This window comes from Panulirus ornatus, chromosome 56, assembly GCF_036320965.1.
Source record: "Panulirus ornatus isolate Po-2019 chromosome 56, ASM3632096v1, whole genome shotgun sequence".
NCBI classification, from domain to species: domain Eukaryota; kingdom Metazoa; phylum Arthropoda; class Malacostraca; order Decapoda; family Palinuridae; genus Panulirus; species Panulirus ornatus.
The window spans coordinates 26,590,235-26,608,782 of record NC_092279.1 but is presented as its reverse complement, the minus strand read 5'-3'; the positions used below and the strand labels follow the sequence as shown (position 1 = coordinate 26,608,782).

General features: G+C 41.3%; 1 protein-coding gene across 1 annotated transcript in view; it reads right to left on the bottom strand.

Moving 5' to 3' along the window:
* Aldh (Aldehyde dehydrogenase) overlaps positions 1–18,548 on the bottom strand; it is a 78,435-nt gene that overhangs the window by 23,697 nt on the left and 36,190 nt on the right. The window contains exons 2-6 of the mRNA XM_071694157.1: positions 6,304–6,408; positions 5,484–5,624; positions 5,144–5,390; positions 3,604–3,791; positions 3,300–3,449 (exon numbers count right to left, since the gene is read on the bottom strand). Coding sequence (XP_071550258.1) covers positions 3,300–3,449; positions 3,604–3,791; positions 5,144–5,390; positions 5,484–5,624; positions 6,304–6,408 — 831 coding nt within the window. The remainder of the gene's footprint in view (positions 1–3,299; positions 3,450–3,603; positions 3,792–5,143; positions 5,391–5,483; positions 5,625–6,303; positions 6,409–18,548) is intronic.

The following is an 18,548-nucleotide window of genomic DNA, read 5'->3' as shown; positions in this document are numbered from 1 at the left end:
CAGGCCCCGATCACACAAAATCCTTTTCACTCCATCTTTCCACCTCCAATTTGGTCTCCCTCTTCTCCTCGTTCCCTCCACCTCCGACACATATATCCTCTTGGTCAATCTTTCCTCACTCATTCTCTCCATGTGCCCAAACCATTTCAAAACACCCTCTTCTGCTCTCTCAACCACGCTCTTTTTATTTCCACACATCTCTCTTACCCTTACGTTACTTACTCGATCAAACCACCTCACACCACACATTTTCCTCAAACATCTCATTTCCAGCACATCCATCCTCCTGCGCACATCTCTATCCATAGCCCACGCCTCGCAACCATACAACATTGTTGGAACCACTATTCCTTCAAACATACCCATTTTTGCTTTCCGAGATAATGTTCTCGACTTCCACACATTTTTCAAGGCTCCCAAAATTTTCGCCCCCTCCCCCACCCTATGATCCACTTCCGCTTCCATGGTTCCATCCGCTGACAGATCCACTCCCAGATATCTAAAACACTTCACTTCCTCCAGTTTTTCTCCATTCAAACTCACCTCCCAATTGACTTGACCCTCACCCCTACTGTACCTAATAACCTTGCTCTTATTCACATTTACTCTTAACTTTCTTCTTCCACACACTTTACCAAACTCAGTCACCAGCTTCTGCAGTTTCTCACATGAATCAGCCACCAGCGCTGTATCATCAGCGAACAACAACTGACTCACTTCCCAAGCTCTCTCATCCCCAACAGACTTCATACTTGCCCCTCTTTCCAGGACTCTTGCATTTACCTCCCTAACAACCCCATCCATAAACAAACTTATCCCTCTGTAATTTGAACACTTATTTTTATCCCCTTTGCCTTTGTACAATGGCACTATGCATGCATTCCGCCAACCCTCAAGCACTTCACCCTGAGCCATACATACACTGAATATCCTAACCAACCAGTCAACAACACAGTCACCCCCTTTTTTATGAATTCCACAGCAATACTATCCAAACCTGCCGCCTTGCCGGCTCTCATCTTCCGCAAAACTTTCCCTACCTCTTCTCCGTTTACCAAACCACTCTCTATGACTCTCACTTCACACATCATCTCGACCAAAACATCTTATATCTGCCACTCTATCATCTAACACACTCAACAAACCTTCAAAATACTCACTCCATCTCCTTCTCACATCACCACTACTTGTTATTACCTCCCCATTAGCCCCCTTCTCCAATGTTCCCATTTGTTCTCTTGTCTTACGCACTTTATTTACCTACTTCCAAAACATCTTTTTATTCTCTCTGAAATTTAATGATACTCTCTCACCTCAACTCTCATTTGCCCTCTTTTTCACCTCTTGCACCTTTCTCTTGACCTCTTGCCCTTTCTTTTATGCATCTCCCAGTCATTTGCACTATTTCCCTGAAAAAATCATCCAAATGCCTCTCTCTTCTCTTTCCCTAACAATCTTGCTTCATCCTACCACTCACTATCCTTTCTAATCTGCCAACCTCCCACGATTCTCATGCCACAAGTATCTTTTGCGCAAGCCATCACTGCTTCCCTAGACACATCCCATTCCTCCCCCACTCCCCTTACATCCTTTGCTCTCACCTTTTTCCATTCTGCACTTAGTCTCTCCTGGTACTTCCTCACACAAGTCTCCTTCCCAAGCTCACTTACTCTCACCACTCTCTTTACCCCAACATTTTCTCTTTTCTGAAAACATCTACAAATCTTCACCTTCACCTCCACAAGATAATGATCAGACATCCCTCCAGTTGTACCTCTCAGCACATTGCCATCCAAAAGTCTCTCCTTCACGTGCCTATCAATTAACACAATCCAATAATGCTCTCTGGCCATCTCTCCTACTTAAATGATTTTTATGATCATTATTATTATCATTATTATTATCATAATCATTAGGTGGGGCTCCTGTAGGTTTGAATATGTACTATATGGAGAAGTAGGGAAATGATGGACTCCTCAGGAGCAATTAGGTCATTGCTAAGGCAGTTTCATAATTTGTGTACTGACCTCATGATAACTTTGAAACATCGATTCTTGTTTAACAACTGCTTTATATCTTTACAATAATATATGGTGTGGGAGGCAAGTTGTTAGAAGCAGTGAAAAGTTTTTATCGAGGATGTAAGGCATGTGTACGTGTAGGAAGAGAGGAAAGTGATTGGTTCTCAGTGAATGTAGGTTTGCGGCAGGGGTGTGTGATGTCTCCATGGTTGTTTAATTTGTTTATGGATGGGGTTGTTAGGAAGGTGAATGCAAGAGTTTTGGAAAGAGGGGCAAGTATGAAGTCTGTTGGGGATGAGAGAGCTTGGGAAGTGAGTCAGTTGTTGTTCGCTGATGATACAGCGCTGGTGGCTGATTCATGTGAGAAACTGCAGAAGCTGGTGACTGAGTTTGCTAAAGTGTGTGAAAGAAGAAAGTTAAGAGTAAATGTGAATAAGAGCAAGGTTATTAGGTACAGTAGGGTTGAGGGTGAAGTCAACTGGGAGGTGAGTTTGAATGGAGAAAAACTGGAGGAAGTGAAGTGTTTTAGATATCTGGGAGTGGATCTGGCAGAGGATGGAACCATGGAAGCGGAAGTGGATCATAGGGTGGGGGAGGGGGCGAAAATTCTGGGAGCCTTGAAGAATGTGTGGAAGTCGAGAACATTATCTCAGAAAGCAAAAATGGGTATGTTTGAAGGAATAGTGGTTCCAACAATGTTGTATGGTTGCGAGGCGTGGGCTATGGATAGAGTTGTGCGCAGGAGGATGGATGTGCTGGAAATGAGATGTTTGAGGACAATGTGTGGTGTGAGGTGGTTTGATCGAGTAAGTAACGTAAGGGTAAGAGAGATGTGTGGAAATAAAAAGAGTGTGGTTGAGAGAGCAGAAGAGGGTGTTTTGAAATGGTTTGGGCACATGGAGAGAATGAGTGAGGAAAGATTGACCAAGAGGATATATGTGTCGGAGGTGGAGGGAACGAGGAGAAAAGGGAGACCAAATTGGAGGTGGAAAGATGGAGTGAAAAAGATTTTGTGTGATCGGGGCCTGAACATGCAGGAGGGTGAAAGGAGGGCAAGGAATAGAGTGAATTGGAGCGATGTGGTATACCGGGGTTGACGTGCTGTCAGTGGATTGAATCAAGGCATGTGAAGCATCTGGGGTAAACCATGGAAAGCTGTGTAGGTATGTATATTTGCGTGTGTGGACGTGGGTTGGGCCATTTCTTTCGTCTGTTTCCTTGCGCTACCTCGCAAACGCGGGAGACAGCGGAAAAAAAAAAAAAATAATGTTTACTAACCTGATTGAAGAAAAGTCCAAAATGAGACTGTTCCACAGCATAGTCCAAGTCAGCATCCTTGAAAACAATGTTTGGGCTTTTTCCTCCCAGTTCTAGAGTAATGCGCTTTAGGTTGCTAGCACCTGCTGCTTGTTGAATCAGGTGTCCTATCTAGTGGTCATTTAAAGAGAGAATTCACAATTTGTATTTAAAGTACATAAAAGACTTAATTATTATTTTTTAAAGAATATATAACTATTACAATTGACTACCTTTGTGTATGTGAAAAATGAAGCCCCTTCCTACTGACATAAATAGAACTTACTTCTGTAGATCCTGTGAATGCAACCTTGTCAACATCCATGTGCGAAGCAATGGCAGCTCCTGCACTTGGCCCATACCCTGGGATAACATTAACCACACCTGGAGGAAAGCCAGCTTCTGCCACCAACTTAGCCACATACAAGCCAGTCAGAGGGGTCTGCTCAGCTAATTTCATAACAATAGTATTGCCTGAAAAGAACATTCATCATCTCTTACAATTATGCAAGTAATAAAAGTCAAGGCGAGACAAAAAAAATCAAATCATTATTAACTAAATATATGTCCATGAGATACACTGTTTAATAAATACCTGTGGTTCTACATTTATTTATTTATTCATTATACTTTGTCACTGTCTCCCGGGTTAGCGAGGTAGCGTAAGGAAACATACGAAAGAATGGCCCAATCCACCCACGTACATATGTATATACATACACGTCCACACACAGCACATAACATATCTATACATCTCAATGTATACATATATATACAAACACGGACATATACATATATACACATGTACATAATTCATACTGTCTGCCCTTATTCATTCCCGTCGACACCCAGCCACACGTGTAATGAGGTAGCGATAGGAAAAGACAACAAAGGCCACATTCGTTCACACTCAATCTCTAGCTGTCATGTACAATGCATCGAAACCACAGCTCCCTTTCCACATCCAGGCCCCACAAAACTATCCATGGTTTACCCCAGACGCTTCACATGCCCTGGTTCAATCCATTGACAGCATGTCAACCCCGGTATACCACATCGTTCCAATTCACTCTATTCCTTGCACGCCTTTCACCCTCCTACATGTTCAGGCCCCGATAACTCAAAATCTTTTTCACTACATCTTTCCACCTCCAATTTGGTCTCCCACTTCTCCTCGTTCCCTCCACCTCTGACACATATATCCTCTTGGTCAATCTTTCCTCACTCATTCTCTCCATGTGACCAAACCATTTCAAAACACCCTCTTCTGCTCTCTCAACCACACTCTTTATATTACTACACATCTCTCTTACCTTTTCATTACTTACTCAATTAAACCACCTCACACCACATATTGTCCCCAAACATCTCATTTCCAGCACATCCACCCTCCTCCGCACAACTCTATCTACAGCCTACGGTATATGTGGTTCTACAAATGTAGCACAATATAGTACTACTCGTGGTTAAACACTAACACAAGACATCCTTAAACATAGCCACACAAGGAGATAAGGTGATGAAACTGTAATTACAGTTTACTGTAGAAAATTTGCAAAATGCGATCAAATTTAAAATCATACTATAAATCATATTGACTCAATATTACATGGTACATTTGTAACAATAAAATCACAAAAAAACATGAACCTTAAAATAAGTAAAAGTCACATTTGTTTTCAACACCAAAGGAAATACAATGACTCGTAAAAATCCCCGGGGAAATCAGACTAGAATTCACTGCGAAAAAATTAAAATTTCTAAGAGTTGGAGTTTTGCCATCTGAGTCTAGCCTGTAATACTTATCTTGTTCATTTCATCTGTACCTGTAGCCAGAGCAGGTCCAAATTTCCAAGCTTGCATTAGAAGAGGGAAGTTCCATGGAATGATTTGACCACAAACACCAATTGGTTCATGACGAGTATATGCAAAATGTGGGCCATCAGTGGGAATGGTTTTACCATGAATCTTGTCTGCCCAACCAGCAAAGTAGCGGAGATTCTTAATGCTTAATTCAACATCCACCATAAAAGAATTTGTGTAAGGTTTTCCATTATCAAGCGTCTCCAGGCTCTGGAAGAATTAATGAAATATACATTATCAATATAATTTCTTGAAGAAATAAGATAACAGCAACTGTGACAAATAAAAAAAATGATAACTTACTGCCAGGTAAACTTTGTCTCTTTCCATGAGGTCTGCCAATCGGTGTAAAAGCCGGCCACGATCATAAGCATCCATCTGTCGCCACTGAGAATTAAGTTCAAAAGCCTGACGAGCTGCCTTCACTGCTTTCTCAACATCAGCCTGCAATATATGGTCAGATAAAGTATCTAAAGTTCTTTGAAAAGTAATCGGCCACCAGTGCCTAACTACATTCTGATGACTACCAGCACAGCATACAAACATATCCAGTATCTGCCAAGTAACATCTACAACAATCTCAAGTATACTCTCATACTAAAGTCACTTATTACTGTAACTACTTCAATAATGCTACCTCTTAGCAGGCTCCTATCAGCCCCTGACTATGTGCAATCTTGTTCATCTTGCTACTGAGGAGGAATTTGTCTACCAGAACCTATGTGACAGCATGTTTTCCATTCTAAATGTCAATTATTCATGATTTAAGTCCACAACTGTTTCCAAGCCGGTGAATCATTCGGTAAATAATAATGAAGTCGCCACTACAAAGGTTAACATAAAATAATACTAGATATATCAAAAAACAAATGAATCCCTTTACCAACAGTAACAATGGGCCACAAAGTACATGAACAAATAAAGTACACTCCTATAATTCAATTAGAATCATATATTTCACTATATAAGAGAAACTATGACAGAGATAGTCATAATAAAAACTCATATTCTCATCACAAATTATATAGATATCAAAACAAGATTAAATGACAAACTGGAATCAATATTACATCAGTGAACCTGTAATTAAAGCACATCTACAGCATTTTAAAACTGTTCTTACCTTGTCTCCCTCCTCCACCATAGTGATAACCTCCCCAGTGGCAGGGTTGACAGTTGGAAATTGCCTTCCACTCTCCGATTTGTGGAACTCATTATTGATGAAGACCTAAGGATAATAAGCAATTAGATTGGAAACAAAAGAATAAAATTATGAGATATTTAGCATTGTACATGATAGCTGGTGTGTGAATGTAAAAAAATGAAGTAATTTCTTGTCTATTTTTGGCACTACTTCACTAATGCAAGAAATGGCAAACATGTATGAAAAATAAAGTGCATATGGAAGAGGTTTAGATATGGATGAATGGGCTGTGACAAAAGTGTGGACTGAAAAAAGTTTTAGCAAACAGAAACTGGCAATACCACAAATAAAACAAATACTCTTAACCCCTAACACCTGTACTTACATATAGTTATCTCATCAATGAAGCCTTCTGTAATGGATTTCAATCTACTGGACATGAAAAGATATTCATTTAATAAACACTGTGTAACAATAAGTACAATGCTTAAGGGAGTTACAACTACTGACAGTAGCATATATATTCCCTGGGGATAAGGGAGAAAGAATACTTCCCACGTATTCCCTGCGTGTCGTAGAAGGCGACTAAAAGGGAAGGGAGCGGGAGGCTGGAAATCCTCCCCTCTCCTTTTTTTTTTTTTTCCAAAAGAAGAAACAGAAAAGGGGGCCAGGTGAGGATATTCCCTCAGAGGCCCACTCCTCTGTTCTTAACGCTACCTTGCTAACGCGGGTAATGGCGAATAGTATGAAAGAAAAAGTATATATATATATATATATATATATATATATATATATATATATATATATATATATATATATATATATATATATATATATCTTTTTTTATACTAATCGCCATTTCCCGCATTAGCGAGGTAGCGTTAAGAACAGAGGATGAGGACTGGGCCTTTGAGGGAATATCCTCACCTGGCCCCCTTTTCTGTTTCTTCTTTTGGAAAAAAAAAAAAGGAGAGGGGAGGATTTCCAGCCTCCCGCTCCCTTCCCTTTTAGTCGCCTTCTATGACATGCAGGGAATACGTGGGAAGTATGCTTTCTCCCCTATCCCAAGGGAACGAGGAGAAGTGGGAGACCAAATTGGAGGTGGAAAGATGGAGTGAAAAAGATTTTGAGTGATTGGGGCCTGAACATGCAGGAGGGTGAAAGGCGGGCAAGGAATAGAGTGAATTGGATTGATGTGGTATACCGGGGTTGACGTGCTGTCAGTGGATTGAATCAGGGCATGTGAAGTATCTGGGGTAAACCATGGAAAGTTGTGTGGGGCCTGGATGTGGAAAGGGAGCTGTGGTTTCGGGCATTATTGCATGACAGCTAGAGACTAAGTGTGAACGAATGGGGCCTTTGTTGTCTTTTCCTAGCGCTACCTCGCACACATGAGGGGGGGAGGGGGATGGTATTCCATGTGTGGCAAGGTGGCGATGGGAATGAATAAAAGCAGACAGTGTGAATTGTGTGCATGGGTATATATGTATGTGTCTGTGTGTGTATACATATGTGTACATTGAGAAGTATAGGTATGTATATTTGCGTGTGTGGACGTGTATGTATATACATGTGTATGGGGGTGGGTTGGGCCATCTCTTTCGTCTGTTTCCTTGCGCTACCTTGCAAACGCGGGAGACAGTGACAGAGCAAAATAAATAAATAAATAAATAAATATATATATATATATATATATATATATATATATATATATATATATATATATATATATTTTTTTGTACTATTCGCCATTTCCCGCATTAGCGAGGTAGCGCTATGAACAGAGGACTGGGCCTTAGAGGGAATAAAATTAAAAAAAAAACAAGAGGGGAGGATTTCCAGCCACCCGCTCCCTCCCCTTTTAGTCGCCTTCTACGACACTCAGGGAATACGTGGGAAGTATTCTTTCTCCCCTATCCCCAGGGATAATATATATATATATATATATATATATATATATATATATATATATATATATATATATATATATATATATATCATTTTATATTTATTATACTTTGTCGCTGTCTCCCGCGTTTGCGAGGTAGCACAAGGAAACAGACGAAAGAAATGGCCCAACCCCCCCCCATACACATGTATATACATACGTCCACACGCGCAAATATACATACCTACACAGCTTTCCATGGTTTGCCCCAGACGCTTCACATGCCTTGATTCAATCCACTGACAACACGTCAACCACGGTATACCACATCGCTCCAATTCACTCTATTCCTTGCCCTCCTTTCACCCTCCTGCATGTTCAGGCCCCGATCACACAAAATCTTTTTCACTCCATCTTTCCACCTCCAATTTGGTCTCCCTCTTCTCCTCGTTCCCTCCACCTCCGACACATATATCCTCTTGGTCAATCTTTCCTCACTCATTCTCTCCATGTGCCCAAACCACTTCAAAACACCCTCTTCTGCTCTCTCAACCACGCTCTTTTTATTTCCACACATCTCTCTTACCCTTACGTTACTCACTCGATCAAACCACCTCACACCACACATTGTCCTCAAACATCTCATTTCCAGCACATCCATCCTCCTGCGCACAACTCTATCCATAGCCCACGCCTCACAACCATACAACATTGTTGGAACCACTATTCCTTCAAACATACCCATTTTTGCTTTCCGAGATAATGTTCTCGACTTCCACACATTCTTCAAGGCCCCCAGAATTTTCGCCCCCTCCCCCACCCTATGATCCACTTCCGCTTCCATGGTTCCATCCACTGCCAGATCCACTCCCAGATATCTAAAACACTTCACTTCCTCCAGTTTTTCTCCATTCAAACTCACCTCCCAATTTACTTGAACCTCAACCCTACTGTACCTAATAACCTTGCTCTTATTCACATTTACTCTTAACTTTCTTCTTCCACACACTTTACCAAACTCAGTCACCAGCTTCTGCAGTTTCTCACATGAATCAGCCACCAGCGCTGTATCATCAGCGAACAACAACTGACTCACTTCCCAAGCTCTCTCATCCCCAACAGACTTCATACTTGCCCCTCTTTCCAAAACTCTTGCATTTACCTCCCTAACAACCCCATCCATAAACAAATTAAACAACCATGGAGACATCACACACCCCTGCCGCAAACCTACATTCACTGAGAACCAATCACTTTCCTCTCTTCCTACACGTACACATGCCTTACATCCTCGATAAAAACTTTTCACTGCTTCTAACAACTTTCCTCCCACACCATATATTCTTAATACCTTATATATATATATATATATATATATATATATATATATATATATATATATATATATATATATATATATATATATATATATATATATTTATATATATATATATATATATATTTATATATATATATATATATATATATATATATATATATATATATATATATATATATATATATATATATATATATGCTCCGTGGAAGGTATTAAGAGTATATGGTGTGGGAGGCAAGTTGTTAGAAGCAGTGAAAAGTTTTTATCGAGGATGTAAGGCATGTGTACATGTAGGAAGAGAGGAAAGTGATTGGTTCTCAGTGAATGTAGGTTTGCAGCTGGGGTGTGTGATGTCTCCATGGTTGTTTAATTTGTTTATGGATGGGGTTGTTAGGGAGATGAATGCAAGCGTTTTGGAAATAGGGGCAAGTATGCAGTCTGTTGTGGATGAGAGAGCTTGGGAAGTGAGTCAGCTGTTAGCTGGTGGCTGATTCATGTGAGAAACTGCAGAAGCTGGTGACTGAGTTTGGTAAAGTGTGTGAAAGAAGAAAGTTGAGAGTAAATGTGAATAAGAGCAAGGTTATTAGGTACAGTAGGGTTAAGGGTCAAGTCAATTGGGAGGTAAGTTTGAATGGAGAAAAACTGGAGGAAGTGAAGTGTTTTAGATATCTGGGAGTGGATTTGGCAGCGGATGGAACCATGGAAGCGGAAGTGAATCATAGGGTGGGGGAAGGGGTGAAAATTCTGGGAGCCTTGAAGAATGTGTGGAAGTTGAGAACATTATCTCGGAAAGCAAAAATGGGTATGTTTGAAGGAATAGTGGTTCCAACAATGTTGTATGGTTGCAAGGCGTGGCATATGGATAGAGTTGTGCGCAGGAGGGTGGATGTGCTGGAAATGAGATGTTTGAGGACAATATGTGGTGTGAGGTGGTTTGATCGAGTAAGTAATAATAGGGTAAGAGAGATGTGTGGTAATAAAAAGAGTGTGGTTGAGAGAGCAGAAGAGGGTGTTTTGAAATGGTTTGGTCACATGGAGAGAATGAGTGAGGAAAGATTGACAAAGAGGATATATGTGTCAGAGGTGGAGGGAACGAGGAGAAGTGGGAGACCAAATTGGAGGTGGAAAGATGGAGTGAAAAAGATTTTGAGTGATCGGGGCCTGAACATGCAGGAGTGTAAAAGCCGTGCAAGGAATAGAGTGAATTGGAACAATGTGGTATACCGGGGTTGACGTGCTGTCAATGGATTGAACCATGGCATGTGAAGTGTCTTGGGTAAACCATGGAAAGTTCAGTGGGGCCTAGATGTGGAAAGGGAGCTGTGGTTTCAGTGCATTATTACATGACAGCTAGAGACTGAGTGTGAACGAATGTGGCCTTTGTTGTCTTTTCCTAGCGCTACCTCCCACACATGAGGGGGGAGGGGGTTTCTATTTCATGTGTGGCGAGGTGGCGATGGGAATGAATAAAGGCAGACAGTATGAATTACGTACATGTGTATATACGTATATGTCTGTGTGTGTATATATATGTATACGGTGAGATGTAAAGGTATGTATATTTGCGTGTGTGGATGTGTATGTATATACATGTGTATGTGGGTGGGTTGGGCCATTCTTTTGTCCGTTTCCTTGCACTACCTCGCTAACACAGGAGACAGCAACAAAGCAAAATATATAAATAAATATATATATAGTAAAAGCTTTGCGGAAGATGAAAGCCGGCAAGGCGGCGGGTTTGGATGGTATTGCAGTGGAATTCATTAGAAAGAGGGGGTGACTGTATTGCTAACTGGTTGGTAAGGTTATTTAATGTATGTATGATTCATGGTGAGGTGCCTGAGGATTGGCGGAATGCATGCATAGTGCCATTGTACAAAGGCAAAGGGGATAAAGGTGAGTGCTCAAATTACAAAGGTATAAGTTTGTTGAGTATTCCTGGGAAATTATATGAGAAGGTATTGATTGAGAGAGTGAAGGCATGTACAGAGCATCAGATTGGGGAAGAGCAGTGTGGTTTCAGAAGTGGTAGAGGATGTGTGGATCAGGTGTTTGCTTTGAAGAATGTATGTTAGAAATACTTAGAAAAGCAAATGGAATTGTATGAAGCATTTATGGATCTGGAGAAGGCATATGATAGAGTTGATAGAGATGCTCTGTGGAAGGTATTAAGAATATATGGTGTGGGAGGCGAGTTGCTAGAAGCAGTGAAAAGTTTTTATCGAGGATGTAAGGCATGTGTACGTGTAGGAAGATAGGAAAGTGATTTGGTTCTCAGTGAATGTAGGTTTGCGGCAGGGGTGCGTGATGTCTCCATGGTTGTTTAATTTGTTTATGGATGAGGTTGTTAGGGAGGTGAATGCAAGAGTTTTGGAAAGAGGGGCATGTATGCAGTGTGTTGTGGATGAAAGAACTTGGGAAGTGAGTCAGTTGTTGTTCGCTGATGATACAGCGCTGGTGGCTGATTCATGTGAGAAACTGCAGAAGCTGGTGACTGAGTTTGGTAAAGTGTGTGAAAGAAGAAAGCTGAGAGTAAATGTGAATAAGAGCAAAGATTGAACCACGGCATGTGAAGCGTCTGGGGTAAACCATGGAAAGCTCTGTGGGGCCTGGATGTGGAAAGGGAGCTGTGGTTTCAGTGCATTATTACATGACAGCTAGAGAATGAGTGTGAACGAATGTTGTCTTTGTTGTCTTTTCCTAGCGCTACCTCGCACACATGAGGGGGGAGGGGGTTGTTATTTCATGTGTGGTGAGGTGGCGATGAGAATGAATAAAGGCAGACAGTATGAATTATGTACATGTGTATATATGTACATGTCTGTGTGTGTATATATATATGTATACGTTGAGATGCATAGGTACGTATATCTGCTTGTGTGGACGTGTATGTATATACATGTGTATGTGGATGGGCTGGGCCATTCTTTCGTCTGTTTCCTTGTGCTACCTCGCTAACGCGGGAGACAGCGACAAAGCAAAATAACAATAATAAAAAAATATTCATATATATTTATTATACTTTGTCGCTGTCTCCCGCATCAGCGAGGCAGCACAAGGATACAGACGAAAGAATGGCCCAACCCACCCACATACACATGTATATACATACACATCCACACACATCCATACCTATACATTTCAACATATACATATATGTACATACACAGAAACACATATATATACACATGTACATAATTCATACTTCCTACGTTTATTCATTCCCATCGCCAGCCCGCTACATATGAAATGACACACACACACACACACGTGCCCGATGTAGCACTAGGAAAGGATAACAAAGGTGACATTCACTCACACCCAGTCTCTAGCTGTCATGTATAATGCAAAACCACAGCTCCCTTTCCACAACCAGGCCCCACAAAACTTTCCATGGTTTACCCTAGACGCTTCACATGCCCTGGTTCAATCCACTGCCAGCACTTCGACCCCGGTACACCACATTGTTCCAAGTCACTCTATTCCTTGCAAGCCTCTCATCTTCCTATATGTTCAGGCCCTGATCGTTCAAAATCTTTTTCACTCCTTTCCACCTCCAATTTGATCTCCCACTTCTTGTTCCCTCCACCTCTGACACATATATCCTCTTTGTCAATCTTTCCTCACTCATTCTCTCCTTGTGACCAAACCAATACAATACACCCTCTTCTGCTCTCTCAACCACACTCTTTTTATTACCATACATCTCTCTTACTCTTTCATTACTTACTCAATCAAATCACCTCACACCACATATTGTCCTCAAACATCTCATTTCCAACACATCCACCCTCCTCCGCACAACCATATCTATAGCCCACACCTTGCAACCATATAACATGGTTGGAACCACTATTCCTTCAAACATACCCATTTTTGCTCTCGGAGATAAAATTATCACCTTCCACACATTCTTTAACACTCCTTAAACCTTTGTCCCCTCCCCCAACCTGTGGCTCACTTCCACTTCCATAGTTCCATCCGCTGCAAAATCCTCTCCCAGATATCTAAAACACTTCACTTCCTCTACTTTTTCTCCATTCAAACCTACCTCCCAATTGACTTGTCCCTCAACTCTACTAAACCTAATAACCTTGCTCTTATTCACATTTACTCTCAGCTTTCTTCTTTCACACACTTTACCAAACTCAGTCACCAACTTCTACAATATCTCACCTGAAACAGCGACCAGTGCTGTATCATTAACAAACAACAACTGACTCATTTCCCAAGCCCTCTCATCCACAACAGACTGCATACTTGCCCCTCTCTTCAAAACTCTTGCATTCACTTCCCTAACAACCCCATACATAAACAAATTAAACAACCATGGAGACATCACTCACCCCTGCCGCAAACCAACATTCACTGGGAACTAATCACTTTCCTCTCTTCCTACTCATACACATGCCTTACATCCTCGATAAAACCTTTTCACTGTTTCTAACAACTTACCTTCCGCACATATACTCTTAAATACCTTTCACAAAGCATCTCTATCAACTCTATCACATGCCTTCTCCAGATCCTTAAATGCTACATACAAATCCATCTGTTTTTCTAAGTATTTCTTACATACATTCTTGAAAGCAAACACAAGATCCACACATCCTTTACCACTTCTGAAACGACACTGCTCTTCCCCAATCTGATGCTCTTATATGCCTTCACCCTCTCAATCAAAACCCTCCCATATAATTTCCAAGGAATACTCTGTAATTTGAACACTCACCTTTATCCCTTTGCCTTTGTACAATGGCACTATGTATGTATTCTGCCAATTCTCAGGCACTTCACCATGAACCATACATACATTGAATATCCTCACCAACCAGTCAACTTGAAGAATGTGTGGAAGTTGAGAACATTATCTCGGAAAGCAAAAAAGGGTATGTTTGAAGGAATAGTGGTTCCAATAATGTTATGTGGTTCCTAGGCGTGGATATGGATAGAGTTGTGCGGAGGAGGGTGGATGTGATGGAAATGAGATGTTTGAGGACAATATGTGGTGTGAGGTGGTTTGATCGAGTAAGTAATAATAGGGTAAGAGAGATGTGTGGTAATAAAAAGAGTGTGGTTGAGAGAGCAGAAGAGGGTGTTTTGAAATGGTTTGGTCGCATGGAGAGAATGAGTGAGGAAAGATTGACAAAGAGGATATATGTGTCAGAGGTGGAGGGAACGAGGAGAAGTGGGAGACCAAATTGGAGGTGGAAAGATGGAGTGAAAAAGATTTTGAGTGATCGGGGCCTGAACATGCAGGAGTGTAAAAGCCGTGCAAGGAATAGAGTGAATTGGAACAATGTGGTATACCGGGGTTGACGTGCTGTCAATGGATTGAACCATGGCATGTGAAGTGTCTTGGGTAAACCATGGAAAGTTCAGTGGGGCCTAGATGTGGAAAGGGAGCTGTGGTTTCAGTGCATTATTACATGACAGCTAGAGACTGAGTGTGAACGAATGTGGCCTTTGTTGTCTTTTCCTAGCGCTACCTCCCACACATGAGGGGGGAGGGGGTTTCTATTTCATGTGTGGCGAGGTGGCGATGGGAATGAATAAAGGCAGACAGTATGAATTACGTACATGTGTATATACGTATATGTCTGTGTGTGTATATATATGTATACGGTGAGATGTAAAGGTATGTATATTTGCGTGTGTGGATGTGTATGTATATACATGTGTATGTGGGTGGGTTGGGCCATTCTTTTGTCCGTTTCCTTGCACTACCTCGCTAACACAGGAGACAGCAACAAAGCAAAATATATAAATAAATATATATATAGTAAAAGCTTTGCGGAAGATGAAAGCCGGCAAGGCGGCGGGTTTGGATGGTATTGCAGTGGAATTCATTAGAAAGAGGGGGTGACTGTATTGCTAACTGGTTGGTAAGGTTATTTAATGTATGTATGATTCATGGTGAGGTGCCTGAGGATTGGCGGAATGCATGCATAGTGCCATTGTACAAAGGCAAAGGGGATAAAGGTGAGTGCTCAAATTACAAAGGTATAAGTTTGTTGAGTATTCCTGGGAAATTATATGAGAAGGTATTGATTGAGAGAGTGAAGGCATGTACAGAGCATCAGATTGGGGAAGAGCAGTGTGGTTTCAGAAGTGGTAGAGGATGTGTGGATCAGGTGTTTGCTTTGAAGAATGTATGTTAGAAATACTTAGAAAAGCAAATGGAATTGTATGAAGCATTTATGGATCTGGAGAAGGCATATGATAGAGTTGATAGAGATGCTCTGTGGAAGGTATTAAGAATATATGGTGTGGGAGGCGAGTTGCTAGAAGCAGTGAAAAGTTTTTATCGAGGATGTAAGGCATGTGTACGTGTAGGAAGATAGGAAAGTGATTTGGTTCTCAGTGAATGTAGGTTTGCGGCAGGGGTGCGTGATGTCTCCATGGTTGTTTAATTTGTTTATGGATGAGGTTGTTAGGGAGGTGAATGCAAGAGTTTTGGAAAGAGGGGCATGTATGCAGTGTGTTGTGGATGAAAGAACTTGGGAAGTGAGTCAGTTGTTGTTCGCTGATGATACAGCGCTGGTGGCTGATTCATGTGAGAAACTGCAGAAGCTGGTGACTGAGTTTGGTAAAGTGTGTGAAAGAAGAAAGCTGAGAGTAAATGTGAATAAGAGCAAAGATTGAACCACGGCATGTGAAGCGTCTGGGGTAAACCATGGAAAGCTCTGTGGGGCCTGGATGTGGAAAGGGAGCTGTGGTTTCAGTGCATTATTACATGACAGCTAGAGAATGAGTGTGAACGAATGTTGTCTTTGTTGTCTTTTCCTAGCGCTACCTCGCACACATGAGGGGGGAGGGGGTTGTTATTTCATGTGTGGTGAGGTGGCGATGAGAATGAATAAAGGCAGACAGTATGAATTATGTACATGTGTATATATGTACATGTCTGTGTGTGTATATATATATGTATACGTTGAGATGCATAGGTACGTATATCTGCTTGTGTGGACGTGTATGTATATACATGTGTATGTGGATGGGCTGGGCCATTCTTTCGTCTGTTTCCTTGTGCTACCTCGCTAACGCGGGAGACAGCGACAAAGCAAAATAACAATAATAAAAAAATATTCATATATATTTATTATACTTTGTCGCTGTCTCCCGCATCAGCGAGGCAGCACAAGGATACAGACGAAAGAATGGCCCAACCCACCCACATACACATGTATATACATACACATCCACACACATCCATACCTATACATTTCAACATATACATATATGTACATACACAGAAACACATATATATACACATGTACATAATTCATACTTCCTACGTTTATTCATTCCCATCGCCAGCCCGCTACATATGAAATGACACACACACACACACACGTGCCCGATGTAGCACTAGGAAAGGATAACAAAGGTGACATTCACTCACACCCAGTCTCTAGCTGTCATGTATAATGCAAAACCACAGCTCCCTTTCCACAACCAGGCCCCACAAAACTTTCCATGGTTTACCCTAGACGCTTCACATGCCCTGGTTCAATCCACTGCCAGCACTTCGACCCCGGTACACCACATTGTTCCAAGTCACTCTATTCCTTGCAAGCCTCTCATCTTCCTATATGTTCAGGCCCTGATCGTTCAAAATCTTTTTCACTCCTTTCCACCTCCAATTTGATCTCCCACTTCTTGTTCCCTCCACCTCTGACACATATATCCTCTTTGTCAATCTTTCCTCACTCATTCTCTCCTTGTGACCAAACCAATACAATACACCCTCTTCTGCTCTCTCAACCACACTCTTTTTATTACCATACATCTCTCTTACTCTTTCATTACTTACTCAATCAAATCACCTCACACCACATATTGTCCTCAAACATCTCATTTCCAACACATCCACCCTCCTCCGCACAACCATATCTATAGCCCACACCTTGCAACCATATAACATGGTTGGAACCACTATTCCTTCAAACATACCCATTTTTGCTCTCGGAGATAAAATTATCACCTTCCACACATTCTTTAACACTCCTTAAACCTTTGTCCCCTCCCCCAACCTGTGGCTCACTTCCACTTCCATAGTTCCATCCGCTGCAAAATCCTCTCCCAGATATCTAAAACACTTCACTTCCTCTACTTTTTCTCCATTCAAACCTACCTCCCAATTGACTTGTCCCTCAACTCTACTAAACCTAATAACCTTGCTCTTATTCACATTTACTCTCAGCTTTCTTCTTTCACACACTTTACCAAACTCAGTCACCAACTTCTACAATATCTCACCTGAAACAGCGACCAGTGCTGTATCATTAACAAACAACAACTGACTCATTTCCCAAGCCCTCTCATCCACAACAGACTGCATACTTGCCCCTCTCTTCAAAACTCTTGCATTCACTTCCCTAACAACCCCATACATAAACAAATTAAACAACCATGGAGACATCACTCACCCCTGCCGCAAACCAACATTCACTGGGAACTAATCACTTTCCTCTCTTCCTACTCATACACATGCCTTACATCCTCGATAAAACCTTTTCACTGTTTCTAACAACTTACCTTCCGCACCATATACTCTTAAATACCTTTCACAAAGCATCTCTATCAACTCTATCACATGCCTTCTCCAGATCCTTAAATGCTACATACAAATCCATCTGTTTTTCTAAGTATTTCTTACATACATTCTTGAAAGCAAACACAAGATCCACACATCCTTTACCACTTCTGAAACGACACTGCTCTTCCCCAATCTGATGCTCTATATATGCCTTCACCCTCTCAATCAAAACCCTCCCATATAATTTCCAAGGAATACTCTGTAATTTGAACACTCACCTTTATCCCCTTTGCCTTTGTACAATGGCACTATGTATGTATTCTGCCAATTCTCAGGCACTTCACCATGAACCATACATACATTGAATATCCTCACCAACCAGTCAACAATAGTCACCCCCTTATCTAATAACTTCCACTGCAATACCATCCAAACTCACCGCCTTGCCGGCTTTC